At 44.6% G+C, this 16,101-nt stretch overlaps 1 protein-coding gene across 1 annotated transcript in view; it reads right to left on the reverse strand.

Annotated features, from left to right (window-relative positions):
* LOC115474420 (3-methyl-2-oxobutanoate dehydrogenase [lipoamide] kinase, mitochondrial-like) overlaps positions 1 to 16,101 on the reverse strand; it is a 171,084-nt gene that overhangs the window by 54,405 nt on the left and 100,578 nt on the right. Inside the window, 1 exon segment of the mRNA XM_030209872.1 lies at positions 669 to 742. Coding sequence (XP_030065732.1) covers positions 669 to 742 — 74 coding nt within the window.

The raw sequence follows: 16,101 nt of genomic DNA on the forward strand, positions 1-16,101 counted from the left end.
GAGATTATTAAGACGTTTGAAGACACTTATCTGAGGTGAGTTTCCAGACAGTTTTTCAAGCTTTAGTATTCATCAGTGCTAGATTATTGTAATTCATTGTACTTGGGCCTTTCTAAATTGATGATTCAAAATTTGATCACACTACTTTGGCTTTGAAAGAACTGCACTGGCTTCCTGTATTTTTGTGAATTAGGTTTAAGTGTTGACCTTGATTTTAAAGGTCTTGAATGATGCACCCCTGGCTTTAGCTTCATCTTTAAGATTGTTATCAGCCATCGGGTAGTCTGCTTTCTTTGGATAAACTTTTACTGGACATTTTCTTCATTTAAGTGCGTTGGGCTTGAAGCTAACCATTCAGCAATGCTTCAGATTGCGGGCACAGCTACTTGGAATACTTTGTCTGTGAGCTTACGTGTGATAACTATTTCCTAAACTGAAGGATCAAAGTTAAGCCATTTCTTTTTGCCTAGGCTTTTTCAGTCTGATTATTTTATTTACTGCCGCAAGATTTTAGTCTTGGTGAACATGAGTTCATTTAGCAATTTTTTGTTGTAGTTGTGTGTATTCTGCTATGTTTTCGTGTCTTTCACTATGTATGTTCCAGACATACACCACCTAGGACAACTGAATAGTGCAATTTAGAAATGTATAAATAAATAAATAAATACCTGGCAAAGTCCACCCATTTCTCAATGATCTTCTTTGGGGATAAGCGGGTACAGATAATTCCCACAAAATCTGGCTGCAAAGAAGAAAAGCACAGGTTTGTCCTTATCTATTCTGTTGAAGTAAAACTCTCACAACCTTTTGGCTTCTAAGTTTCTCATGTGTAATCTCAGCTGGTGGCCATCTCATCCACAACATTTCTAGAAAAATTTTCATTTTCTGGAAATGTTGGGGATGAGATGGCCACCAGCTGCGATAACACATAAGAAAGGTCACCAATTGGATGTAATTAGTTTATAAAATCATCTGTCTGAATGGATTGGTTTCCAATACCTTAGCCAATTCATTTTTGCTAGATTTTACAATCTTTTGGCAAGAGACAGATAGATTGTGTAGAAGGGAAAGACAATGTGTTTTATTCCATGGGAACTGTAGATCAGGCAGTATTCTGGGATAAAGTGGGTACAGTACGGGCAAAGGGAGTCTCACTGGAATGCCATTTCTGAATCTATTCTTGAGGACATAGCTCCTTTAAGGGCCTTTTACTAAGCTGTGGTAAAAAGGCCGAAAATAGAAATGGCTATGCAATATGATTTCACTTACCATGTGGTCATGAAGTGGGAAGCACTTACTGTCACCCACTGAGATGGTGGTAAGGGCTCCTGCGCTAACCCAGCGGTAACTGGGCACAGCAGATTACTGCCGGGTAACCCCCTGTGGAAATATTTTTCAAATATTTCCACTAGCACCAGAAATGTCACGCACTGGGGATGGAGCTACTGCCAGCACCCACACTGGGCTTACCAACGTTTAGTAAAAGGGCCCCACAGTTAGGAAAGTGAAAATTAAAAGGGTATCTACTAGACAGTATACTGCAGATATTTTAAAATTAAAACAGGATTGCAAAAAACTAGAGAGACAATGGAAGAAGACTAAATCAGAAGGGCTTAAACAAGATTGGAGGAAAGCGATTATTAAATATAAATTTGTAATAGCTCAAAATAAAAAAAAAAGTATTACTTCACTCTAATAATAGTTCCTTAGACAGTAGGAATCTTTTTTCCTTGGTGAACCACGTAAGGTTGAACAGTTAGTTAGTCACTGATCAAGGAACATGTTTCCGAGTTATTAGGAATTAATGGATTATTTCAAATCTAAGATTGATAATCTTAGGAAATTCGTACATCCTACAACCGCTTTTAGTGACCTATCTGTAATTTTAATGTCTGCAGTTCCAACAGATAGGATTTGGTCTCAATTTGAAATGGTTATTAAAGATGAAGTCAAACTGTTACTGAAAAAATATGCTACATCTCCATGCTTTTTGTCCTGTTTATTTGACAAAGAATAACCCTGACTTTTTCATAGATGCCTTGACTAACTAGTTAAATTCCTCATTTTGTTTTGGTAACTTTTCATCTTTTTTGGATACTATCAGTACTATCTGATCCCAATTATAAAAAATAAGACATTAAGGACTAGATTCTATATATGGCGTCTGACAAATCGGCCTAGATGTATGTGCCTAAATCTAGGCACGGTTTACAGAATATGCCTAGTGGGTTTATAGAATAAGCCTAGTTGACTCGCCTGCACCTAACTCTAGGCATGTCCATTTATGCTAAGTAAAACTTTGTGTAAATACCGGCTCCTAATTTAGGCATGGAGCACGTGTAATCTATAACCGTGCACGTAGATTTTTGTAACACTCACAGCCCGCCCACTCCATGCCCCCTTGCTGGCAGCATGCATTAGAATTTACGTGCACCACTTTACAGAATATGCCTAGCAAGTTGGGCGTGTAAACTCTAATGCCAATTAGTGTCATTACTTGTTAAGTGGCAATTATCGGTGCTGATTGGCTTAAGTAATTAAAGTGTGTGCACAAATCCAAAATATGACCGGATTTATGCGTGCAATTCAGGTAATGCTATATAGAATCCAGGGGTAAGTCCACTAGAGATTACCGACTACAGACTAGAAAGTTGCACAGGGCCAGAAATCTTACCCATCCCCGCCTGTCCCCACAAGAATTTAACCCATCCAGGCAAGACTTTAACCTGTGCCCACGCAGTCCCTCAAGAATTTAATGGTACATAAAAAAAATTCTGGTCAGCTCTGTCCCTCTCTGGATTTGAGTCACAGCACTGCAGGAAAGGAAGGAACTGAGGAACACTCTGGTGTGCACATATAAGACTTCTCTCTGATTCACTAGCACTGAATGCTAAGAGGTCACCACATGCACGTGTAACTAGGTCAGGAGACATCTGATGCTCATGCCTGTGTCAGAGCTGAGGTCTGCGCATCAGCCCGGGAGCAGAGAAAATTAATAGTAACATAGTGACAGCAGATAAAAACCTGAACAGTGCATCCAATCTGCCCAATAGTCACACTCATTATCAATTTATGATTAAATCAACAAAGAACATATTATATGCTTGATTATGGTCTTTCTTTGGCGTTTCTGGGACATAGACCATAGAAGTCCTCCCGGCCCTACCTTATGTTCGAACTGTTGGAGTTGCCATCGAAGCCTACTCCAGCCTATTCGCCTTCTCATTTGAGGATACAGACCATGAAAGTCTGCCCATCACTTTCCTCATGTTCCAGCCACTAAAGTTGCTATCTAAGCCCTTTCCAGCCCATCCTAAACCAGATTGCCATATATGAGACACAGACATTACAAGTCTGCCTGGTATCGGCCCTCGTTCATCACAGCCGAACTCACCACCTAAGTGTCACTTGACACATCCACACATACGCAGCCATTTAAGTTTAGGTTTTTTATAACTTCCATTTTCTAATTAGAGATGATCTGTGTTCCATCCCACGCATTTTTGAATTCCATCACAATTTGTGTCTCTACCACCTCCTTAATGGAGACTTTCCGCATCTGTGCTGTTAAAGCAAGGAGGAGGAGGAGGAGACAGTACTCAAAGAACTTGGTACTCGGTAGGTGAGAGTTGGCAGAAGTAGAGTGTACACTTCCATGGGAACCCCGCAGGAATTGTTTCCATCCCCACAGGAACCCCGCAGAACTGCTTCCGTCCCCATGGGCATCCTACAAGTTCTGCAGGATTCCCATGAACCCCATTCCTGTGCAAGCCTCTACTACAGACCAATGGAATCGATTATGGAAGGCTAGGTATCTTCTCATTTGACTGATAACTTAGAGAGGTTTGATTTTTTTTCAACCTAGATTTAGAAAGGGATTTAGTACAGAAACGGTAGTGAGCTCACTGATAACATCTGCCAAATCTCTACCGAGTCAAGGAGGTCGAGCCATTTGGATTCAATTTGATCTGTCAGGTGCATTCAATCTTGTTGATCATGTGGTATTGCTTCAGATTTTAAGTGATATTGGAAGCGGTGCAAAGAAAAGCTACAAAAATGGTATTGGATTTACATTGCAAACCGTACGAGACACTTGCTGTCCTGAACATGTATACCATGGAGGAAAGGAGAAATAGGGGTGACAAGATACAGATGTTCAAATATCTGAAAGGTATTAATACACAAACCTTTTCCAGAGACAGGAAGGCGGCAGAACTAGAGGACATGAATTGAGGTTGAAGGAGGGCAGACTCAGGAGTAATGTCAGGAAGTATTTTTTCACAGAAAGGGTGGTGGATATATGGAATGCCCTCCCACGGGAGATGGTGGAGATGAAAATGGTAAAGGAATTCAAACATGCATGGGATAAACATAAAGGAATCCTGTTTAGAAGGAATGGATCCATAGAATCTTAGTGGAGATTGGGTGCCAATACTGGGATACAAAACCAGTGCTGGGGCAGACTTCTACGATCTACGTCCTGATCGTGACTGAATAGATATGGATGGGCTGGAGTGTAAATTTTAAGGGGCTTCGCCATTCGCTTCAGAACTTTTAGTACAAGAACAGTACTGGGCAGACTTCTACTGTCTGTGCCCTGAGAATGGCAACTCCGATATACATATAAAATATTGCATACAATGTAAAATAAGTTTATCTTGTTTGGCAGACTGGATGGACAGTACATGACTATCTGCCATCATTTACTATATATTACTATGTTCATGTTCAGCTACCTAATACAATCTGCCCCACACCGCTTCATAATAGATCTTACATCCCACTTAAACTTCATGCTTCAACAGGGTATCTACCCTAAAGAAAAAGGCAACATCCTGTTCACCCCAATACCAAAAGACACTAAGAAAAAAACGAACGGCATTACCAACTACCGCCCAGTAGTATCTATCCCATTAGTAGTCAAACTAATGGAAGGACTGGTGACCAAACAACTCAATGACTACATACACAAATTCACTATACTACGTGAGTCACAATCAGGATTTAGACCCCTATATAGAACCGAAACAGTACTACTCACTCTCCTAACCAAATTCAAGCAGGAAATAGCAATAGGCAAGAGCATTCTCCTCCTCCAATTTGACATGTCAAGTGCATTCGACATGGTTAACCATAACATATTGCTAAGACTCCTAGAATACTTCGGAATCAGTGGTGGCACTCTCAATTGGATTAAGGGTTTCCTAACCACAAGAACATATCAAGTGAAATCAAAAACAAACATATCGTCACCGTGAAAACCAGGCTGCGGAGTACCGCAAGGATCACCACTATCACCGATCCTTTTCAACCTCATGACGACTCCACTAGCCAAGACCTTATCCACCAAGGCCTTAACCATTTATCTACGCTGATGACGTCACATTATACATCCCCTTCAAACATGATCTGGTGGAAATCACCAATGAAATCAAACTAAGCTTAAACATCATGAACTTGTGGGCAAATGCATTCCAACTAAAACTCAATACTGAAAAAACACACTGTCTCATCATCTCATCCCAATACAATACATACAAGCCCACAAACATTAACACCCCAGGATACACCCTCCCTATCTCAGACAGTCTGAAAATTCTCAGAGTAACAATCGACCATAAGCTATCACTAGAGACCCAAGCGAATTCCACCAAAAAGAAAATGTTTTTCTCAATGTGGAAATTCAAACGCGTGAAACCATTCTTCCCGAGGGAAATATTTCATAACATGGTACAGTCAATGGTACTAAGCCACGCAGATTACTGTAACGGAATCTATGCGAGATGCAAGGAACAAATCATAAAGAAACTTCAGACCGCCCAAAACACAGCAGCCAGGCTTGTATTTGGAAAAACACGTTTTGACAGCACCAAACCACTCCGAGAAAAACTGCAATGGCTACCAATCAAAGAACGTATCACTTTCAAAATCTGCACAATTGTCCATAAAATTATCTACGGTGAAGCACCAGGATACATGACAGACCTTACCGACCTGCCAAACAGAAACACCACAAAATCTGCACGATCATACCTAAACCTCCACTACCTAAGCAGCAAAGGACTCAAATACAAATCCACCTATGCATCCAGCTTTTCTTACCTAAGCGCACAACTATGGAACGCATTACCAAAAGCAGTAAAAACCATGATCGACCACCTAAATTTTTGGAAAGCACTAAAGACAGACCTGTTCAGAAGAGCATACCCCACCGACCCAACATAAAAATACCTGGACACTTGCGACACAATGTAACCAAAGACCGTAACGGACATTACCTGACCCTTCTTCCCCCTTTCCCTCCCTAAGTTCCCCCCAAATTGTACCTACCATACATGTATCTCATTCTACCACAATATCACTTTGTACTCATTCTTACTATGTATTTGTTCAGACCAGAATCGGCTAACGCCGTTAACAGTTATATGTAAGCCACATTCAGCCTGTAAAAATGTGGGGAAAATGTGGGATACAAATGTAACAAATAATAATATATGCTGATAAGCTTTATTCACACCAAAAAAATCTTGAACAAATACAATAAATACAGGATAATGAAAGATTCCAACATGTAAAAGGTAAGTGTGCTGTTATAAATTATTTTAAAAAATAGGATATTAATGAATTGAGTGATTTGCATTAATAGTAATAAAGAGTGAAAGGAAAGGTTTTTTGGGCCAATGATAGAATTATGGTCTGTAGGGTGTTGTATGAAAATTTGCGTACCACAGACCGTCTGTAGGGTGCTGTACACCACAGACATTTGAGGCCTTTCCTCTACTGTAGCCTTGGTATCTTTTATTATCCAGTGTTTATTGTATCTGCTGTTCAAGATATATATGCTGATGACAGTTCAGTTATTCTTCCTTTACCATCAGCTGATGTTACCGATTTCTCAGGGTACAGCTGTATCTGTGAATTGTTGAGAACTGGGCTATTACTCATAAATTGAAACTTAATAAAGTTAAAACAAAATTTTTTGTGGATAGGTCCATCAGTGGAATCATTAATAAATTAAAATGTTTTCGATGATATCAATGGGAAAATTAGGTTCTCACCGTGATAATTTTCTTTCCTTTAGTCATAGCAGATGCAGCCATTACAGATGGGTTGTGTCCATCAACCAGCAGAGGGAGATAGAGAGCACACTTTTTTCAGTGCCTCATACCAGCTTGCTCCACTGCCTCTCTTCAGTATTTGAAGCTTCCAAAGCAGTATGGCAAACCGCAATGGGAATAATATGAGCTTTCCTCACAGCGAACGATGGCCCTACAACAAAGGGCATTAACTCAGAATGGAGGGAATGAAACATCCTCCCGGAGGGCATAAACTCATCCTCCACTGAGACATAACTGGAGGGAATAAACTCATCCTCCCGGAGGGAATAAACTCATCCTCCAAAACATGAAACTGGAGGGAATTAAGTCATCCTCCTTTAATTGAACAAGAATCCTGAAGACTGTTTTCCGACTTTCTCCCAAGGACAGAATCTCCAGGAAACATGAGCAGAACCTGAAATAGATTTAAAGCAGATAGCATTCAAACAGGGAGGGATCATGGCTGCATCTGCTATGACTAAAGGAAAGAAAATTATCACGGTAAGAACCTAATTTTCCCTTCCTTGTCATCAAGCAGATGAAGCCATTATAGATGGGATGTATCAAAGCAATCCCTAGATAGGGTGGGAACAAGCCACACCACACGCCAGCACTTGCGCTCCAAAATGTGCGTCCCTCCTGGCAGCCACATCCAGCCTGTAATGTCGGGCAAAAGAGAGCTTAGAAGCCCATGTTGCTGCACTACAAATCTCTTGAAGAGAGAGTGCTCCAGTTTCAGCCCAAGAAGAGGAAATTCCTCTAGTGGAATGCGCCTTAAAGGCATCAGGGGGAGACCGGCCGGCAAGCAAATAAGCTGAAAAGATTGATTCTTTAAGCCAGCGGGCAATAGTGGCTTTAGACGCTGGAGACCCTCTGCGAGGACCTGATAGCAAAACAAACAGATGATCAGAGGTCCTAAAAGAGTTAGTAACTCGCAGATACTGCAGCAGAGTCCTGCGCAAGTCCAACAGGTGCAATTGCCCAAAAGATTCTGGAAACTCCTCCTCGATAAAGGAGGGCAAGAAAATAGGTTGGTTTAGGTGAAACGCTGAAACCACCTTAGGCAAGAAGGAAGGCACGGTCCGAACCATGACCCCAGACTCTGAAAACTGCAGAAAAGGGTCTCTACAGGACAGCGCCTGGAGCTCTGACACCCGTCTCGCCGAAGTAATGGCCACTAAAAAGACGGCCTTCAGTGTCAAATCTTTCTCTGAAGCACGCCGAAGCGGTTCAAAGGGAGCACCCTGAAGGGCCTTCAGCACTAGCCCCAGGTTCCAAGCTGGACAAGGTACACGCATGGGAGGATGGAGCCGAAGCACCCCTCTAAGAAACCGTGCCACATCCGGATGAGCAGCTAAAGACACGCCTTCAACCTTGCCACGCAGGGAGGCCAACGCTGCCACTTGCACCCGCAGGGAATTATAGGCCAAGCCTTTTTGTACACCGTCCTGCAAAAAGTCCAGAATCGGCGAGACAGGAGCCTGCAGGGTTGTGTGATCTCTTTGGAAGCACACCGGACTTCAAACTGGCGCCAAATCCTGGCATAAGCCACGGAAGTGGAACGCTTGCGGGCTTGCAGGAGAGTGGTAATTACTTTATTGGAATAGCCTCTGCCTCTCAATTGCGCCCTCTCAATCGCCAGGCCATAAGACCAAATCGGTCGGCGTCCTGCATGGTCACCGGACCCTGTGACAACAGGTTGGGAACCAGAGGTAACTGAAGGGGATCCTCTACGAGCATCTGTCGGAGGTCTGCATACCAAGGCCTCCTGGGCCAATCCGGGGCGACGAGAACCACTTCTCCTGGATGCAGCCGAATCCGCAGGACCACTCGCCCTATTGTATATACAGTGGGGGAAATAAGTATTTGATCCCTTGCTGATTTTATAAGTTTGCCCACTGACAAAGACATGAGCAGCCCATAATTGAAGGGTAGGTTATTGGTAACAGTGAGAGATAGCACATCACAAATTAAATCCGGAAAATCACATTGTGGAAAGTATATGAATTTATTTGCATTCTGCAGAGGGAAATAAGTATTTGATCCCTCTGGCAAACAAGACCTAATACTTGGTGGCAAAACCCTTGTTGGCAAGCACAGCGGTCAGACGTCTTCTGTAGTTGATGATGAGGTTTGCACACATGTCAGGAGGAATTTTGGTCCACTCCTCTTTGCAGATCATCTCTAAATCATTAAGAGTTCTGGGCTGTCGCTTGGCAACTCGCAGCTTCAGCTCCCTCCATAAGTTTTCAATGGGATTAAGGTCTGGTGACTGGCTAGGCCACTCCATGACCCTAATGTGCTTCTTCCTGAGCCACTCCTTTGTTGCCTTGGCTGTATGTTTTGGGTCATTGTCGTGCTGGAAGACCCAGCCACGACCCATTTTTAAGGCCCTGGCGGAGGGAAGGAGGTTGTCACTCAGAATTGTACGGTACATGGCCCCATCCATTCTCCCATTGATGCGGTGAAGTAGTCCTGTGCCCTTAGCAGAGAAACACCCCCAAAACATAACATTTCCACCTCCATGCTTGACAGTGGGGACGGTGTTCTTTGGGTCATAGGCAGCATTTCTCTTCCTCCAAACACGGCGAGTTGAGTTCATGCCAAAGAGCTCAATTTTTGTCTCATCTGACCACAGCACCTTCTCCCAATCACTCTCGGCATCATCCAGGTGTTCACTGGCAAACTTCAGACGGGCCGTCACATGTGCCTTCCGGAGCAGGGGGACCTTGCGGGCACTGCAGGATTGCAATCCGTTATGTCGTAATGTGTTACCAATGGTTTTCGTGGTGACAGTGGTCCCAGCTGCCTTGAGATCATTGACAAGTTCCCCCCTTGTAGTTGTAGGCTGATTTCTAACCTTCCTCATGATCAAGGATACCCCACGAGGTGAGATTTTGCGTGGAGCCCCAGATCTTTGTCGACTGACAGTCATTTTGTACTTCTTCCATTTTCTTACTATGGCACCAACAGTTGTCTCCTTCTCGCCCAGCGTCTTACTGATGGTTTTGTAGCCCATTGCAGCCTTGTGCAGGTGTATGATCTTGTCCCTGACATCCTTAGACAGCTCCTTGCTCTTGGCCATTTTGTAGAGGTTAGAGTCTGACTGATTCACCTAGTCTGTGGACAGGTGTCTTTCATACAGGTGACCATTGCCGACAGCTGTCTGTCATGCAGGTAACGAGTTGATTTGGAGCATCTACCTGGTCTGTAGGGGCCAGATCTCTTACTGGTTGGTGGGGGATCAAATACTTATTTCCCTCTGCAGAATGCAAATAAATTCATATACTTTCCACAATGTGATTTTCCGGATTTAATTTGTGATGTGCTATCTCTCACTGTTACCAATAACCTACCCTTCAATTATGGGCTGCTCATGTCTTTGTCAGTGGGCAAACTTACAAAATCAGCAAGGGATCAAATACTTATTTCCCCCACTGTATATGGCCCACTACCATGTTCCAGACTTGTCTGGCCAGGTACCCAACTCAAAATTCCAGATTTGTAGGTAATTTGACTTCCTGCAGATCTATTCATTACAGTATTGCACAGATAAATTTTACCATCTTTTCTCAAGCCCGTGCTGATGTATGGTGGTATTGTGGAACCAATGCTCTTTATCACACCCTTGTGCCCTTGTTAAATTGGTAATTCCACTAACGATCGCCTCCCTAGGTTCACCCCATTCACCTTCCTCCCACCGATCTAAGAGACAGGCCTCTGTACCAGGCTCATTTGATGATCATGTCTATATAGATTCAATAGGAGTCCCTAGAGGGATACCTGATGAATTCAAGGCCCGTAATCAGATTGCCTCAGGATTTGAGTCATTTTTCTTTCCTTGGGCTACAATTAACAAAAACATAGATTGGATTAATTACATCTATTACAATCAACAAAGATTTGTTAATTACTCCAGAGATGCTATTCAAGGAATAGCAGCACAATTAGATGCCACCAGTAGAATGGCAATGGAAAACCGAATGATTCTTGACATGATGACAGCATCTGATGGTGGTGTGTGTGTTAAACTTCAATGTTGTACCTTTATCCCCAACAACACTGCTCTAGACGGATCAATCTCCAGAGCTCTGAAAGGCCTCACCTCACTTTCAGAGGAACTGGCTCACAACTCTGGTATTGACAACTCTTGGACAGGTTGGCTGGATAAAACTTTTGGAAAATGGAAGAATATTTTTGTTTCAGCTGCAATTGCTATTGCTGTTTGCATTGCTATTTTCATAGTTGTAGGATGTTGTATTATCCCATGCCTTAGAGAATTAGTACTACGTGTAGTTACCGCTGCTATAAACAAGAGAGAACCTGCAGGTCATTATGTCCTGTATGAACGCTTTACCACTGATATTGAGCTTGTCGGAGAAACTTACTGACTTCACGGTAAACCTGGAGGACATAATGGGGCAGTTCGGCAAACTGAAGAGTAGCAAATCTCCTGGACCGGATGGTATTCATCCTAAAATGATAGCGGGGATGGGATGACTTCCCTATGAAGAAAGACTAAGGAGGCTAGGGCTATTCAGCTTGGAGAAGAGACAGCTGAGGGGAGACATGATAGAGGTATATAAAATAATGAGTGGAGTGGAACAGGTGGATGTGAAGCATCTGTTCACGCTTTCCAAAAATACTAGGAGTAGGGGGCATGCGATTAAACTACAGTGTAGTAAATTTAAAACAAATCAGAGAAAATTTTTCTTCACCCAACGTGTAATTAAACTCTGGAATTCATTGCCGGAAAATGTGGTGAAGGCGGTTAGCTTAGCAGAGTTTAAAAAGGGGTTGGACGGTTTCCTAAAGGACAAGTCCATAAACCGCTACTAAACGGACTTGGAAAAATCCAAAATCCCAGGAATAACATGTATAGAATGTTTGTACGTTTGGGAAGCTTGCCAGGTGCCCTTGGCCTGGATTGGCCGCTGTCGTGGACAAGATGCTGGGCTCGATGGACCCTTGGTCTTTTCCCAGTATGGCATTACTTATGTACTTATGTTGCTGGAACAGAAGAAGGATCGTATGCTTCTATGTACTTTTCAAACCATTAGTGGTTAACATGGCCTTCATATATATATTTTTGGCCTATTAGGGTTAAGTCATTTGCAATATTCATCATTATAAGACTCATGAATTTGCAATAGTCATTAATGTCAATAGATTTCTTTTGTATAACAGATATTTACACTCCTAGCAATGTTAAATGAAATGTAGCTGCCTTGTTATTTCCAATTTGAGCAATAAACACTCAGAACATGACTACTGACTGATTACTGTTGTAGTAATAATCTTAGCTTGTTGCAGTCATACACTCAACCTCATTGATTCCTTTGTATGATACCTAGGCTTGTGACTTCTCATATTCCCAGGTTTTACCTGTTCCAAAGGAGTAGCTGTTGAATACATAGTTAGGTTTTTTTGGGTGGTTTACCTTAAGAGGGAAACAGCATAGAAGTTTTACGTAGTATATACCTATGTACTGGAAGCTTGACTTTCACTACGGCCTCAGTCCCTTGTCTTGATAGAGCGTCCCTTCCACTTTAGATATATATCTTCCCCCCCACACAGGACTCTATGAGCCCTCTGGAAAAGATGGCCATACCCATAGTCAGGTGTGCCGGCCTTTTTAGAGGTCCGGCAAGAGGGGAAATGTATATATATGGCCGCCCTTGCTCTCAGTAAAATACAGGTCAATGGCTCAGGCTAAAGAGCTAGGCCTCTACAAGCAAATGGCTCATAATAAGAGCTAGGCTTCTCTTAAAAATCCAAAGTCATCTCTGATACAAAATACATTTTTCTGCAGCACAAGCTGAACTGAGTTCTCAGGGAGCTGGCACAGGAGGGGGTCCTTTGCTCTTGTAAACATGCCTAGGACTGGCATCCGTGAAGAGTCATGAAAGATGTTTTGGGTTAATGAAAGTAGATAAAGGGGTAGATGTACGTAGTTAGAGAGTACTCAGAGGGAGGGGGGAGCTCAGAATAGCTGAGAAGAGCAGAGTGACCGATGAAGTCATCTCGCCAGCTGTGCTTTGCACCCCTTTTGTGTATAGTTAAAACCTGGGACCCAATGAAGTCACCCTTATCGGTTCCTTATCAACTGATAAGGGTAGCAAGTTCTGCTGACAAAGCTGGATCCCATTGGAATCCATTGGGTTGAGACAGTATAAAGGAAGCACCCCGAGAGGTGTAAGATGCAGATATAGATGCAGAGGCAGATGCAGATGGAGGAGAAAGACAGAGCACCACCGAGAGCTGGTGTATCATGTGATTCTGTTCCACTGTATGATTGACTGAATTGCTGGTATCATCATTATTGGGTAATGTATCAATGCTAATTAATACTAATAAACTATATCTCTTTAACTAATTAAAACTGGGTTCCTCTTTAATTACAGACTTAGCTACGGCTGAGTCTCTACCGAACTGCCATGAGCAGATTCAAGGTTGGGAAAGCTAGATATTTGGAGGGCATATGTAACTTTGCCCTGAGAGATGGAGGCCAGGGTTGAGCCAAGGCATCCAACCCCGCCGTGCGAGGATCTCTCCGTCTGCTGAAGAAGCACGGGACTTTGGCATTGATGCTTGTCGCCATTAGATCCATCACGGGCTTGCCCCACTTGGCACATATCTGCAGTAACACTTCGTCTGCAAGTTCCCACTCCGCTGGATCGATCTGATGCCTGCTTAGATAATCGGCTTGCACGTTGCTCTGACCTGCAATGTGAGCTGCCGACAGAAACTGTAGATGCAGCTCGGCCCAGTGGCAAATTTGTTTGGCCTGCGTGGTTAGAGCTCTGCACTGAGTGCCGCCTTGTCGATTTATGTAGGCCACTGCTGTCGTGTTGTCCGACATCACTCTGACAGCCAATCCTTCCAGGGTCACTTGAAAGGCCAGAAGCGCCTGAAACACCGCTTTCAACTCTAGGCGGTTGATGGACCACTCCGACTCCTCGGGTATCCATAGACCCTGGGCATGCTTCCCCTTGCAATGTGCACCCCAGCCTTTCAGACTGGCATCTGTCACCACTAGGCACCAATCGGGGAGCGCCAGCGGCATTCCTCGCCGCAGCATGCTGTTTGAGAGCCACCACTCCATGCTGAGTCGGGCCACAGGGAGCCAAGAGAGTCTGCATTGATAATCCTGAGATACTGGAGACCATCTTTGGAGTAGAGCAAACTGTAGAGGTCTCAGGTGCGCTCTCGCCCAGGGCACCAGTTCCATGGTGGCCGTTATCGATCCAAGCAGCTGGACAATGTCCCAAGCTCGCGGGCGGGGCATCCTCAGGAGCAGACGGACCTGATTCTGAAGCTTGCACCGCCTTTGCTCGGGTAGGTACACATACCCTGAGGCTGTGTCGAACCTGGCCCCCAAATATTCTAGAGACTGCGAGGGGGTCAGGTGACTTTTGGCCAAATTGACGACCCAGCCCAGAGATCGAAGTACTGAGACCACTCTGGCTGTTACATGCTGACTCTCTGCAGCAGAGTTTGCTCGAATGAGCCAGTCGTCCAGGTACGGGAGAACCCGAATACCCTCTCGCCTTAGAAAGGCAGCTACTACCACCATAACCTTCGAAAAGGTGCGGGGAGCTGTGGTGAGGCCAAAAGGCAAAGCCCGGAACTGGAAATGCTTTCCCATCACCGCAAATCTCAGAAACTTCTGGTGCGGGGGCCAAATTGGAATGTGCAAGTAAGCTTCTTTCAGGTCCAGAGTCGTGAGAAACTCTCCTGGCTGTACCGCCGCAATGACGGAGCGCAGGGTTTCCATGTGAAAATGCCGCACTCTCAGGGACTTGTTTAATTCTTTTAAGTCCAGAATAGGGCGAAAAGACCCTCCTTTTCACGGCACCACAAAGTAGATGGAGTAGCGGCCGCAGCCGTGTTCGGCGGGAGGTACCGGGGACACAGCCCCTATCTGAATGAGACCTTGTAAAGTCTCCTCTACCGCAGCCCGTTTGGCGGCAGAACCGCATCGGGACTCCACAAACACGTCTCTTACAGGGGCGTCGAATTCTATTCTGTAACCGTCTCTGATCAGGTCCAAGACCCACTGATCTGAGGAAATGTTGGCCTACTCCTCGGCAAAGAGGGAAAGACGTCCTCCGATGACAGGACTCGAGGAGAGGGCCGGCGCACCATCATTGAGAGGGTCGCCCCTGAACTCCAGGCCTTGAGCCAGTGGCGGTGGAACGTTTGTCCGAGCGAAAGGAGTTCCTCTGCTGAAAACGGGCACGAGAAGTGAACCCAGCAGAACGCCCCGGGCGGTACCTTCGAGCTTCACGGAAGCGAGGTCTGTAAGAGGAGTGGACCGCCGCACCCTTAGAGGAAGGCCGAGGCCACTCTTCGGGCAAGCGCTGGGGTTTAGCTTCACCCAGGCCCTTCACAATTTTCTCCAACTCCTCACCAAACAGGAGAAGGCCTTGAAAGGGCAACTTCACCAACCTTTGCTTAGAGGCCATGTCCGCCGCCCAATGACGTAGCCAAAGAAGACGGCGAGCCGCCACTGCTACTGCCATGTGTTTAGCCGAAGCTCTGACAATATCATAAAGGGCGTCAGCAAGAAAGGACAAGGCTGACTCCATCCGCGGAGCCACATCTGAAAAGGGCTCTGCTCCATCACCGGGCTGTTCCACTGCCTGTTGCAACCAAGCCAGGCAGGCTCTAGCAGCATAACAACTGCATGCAGACGCCCGAATAGTGAGACCTGCAATTTCAAATGACCGTTTAAGTGCTGATTCCAGTCTACGGTCTTGAATATCCTTCAGGGCAACACCTCCTTCAACAGGGAGGGTAGTTCTCTTTGTCACAGCTGTGACTAGGGCATCCACTTTAGGCATAGCGAAGCGAGCCATATGCTCCTCACTCAGAGGGTATAATTGCCCCATAGCCCTGGAAACTTTCAAAGGTCCCTCTGGGTCAGCCCATTGAGCCGAAATAAGCTCTTGGATGCAAAGGAAAGGCTCGAGCAGGCTTTTTGGTACTAGCCATCCTAGGA

This window comes from Microcaecilia unicolor, chromosome 7 (genome assembly GCF_901765095.1).
Source record: "Microcaecilia unicolor chromosome 7, aMicUni1.1, whole genome shotgun sequence".
NCBI lineage: Eukaryota > Metazoa > Chordata > Amphibia > Gymnophiona > Siphonopidae > Microcaecilia > Microcaecilia unicolor.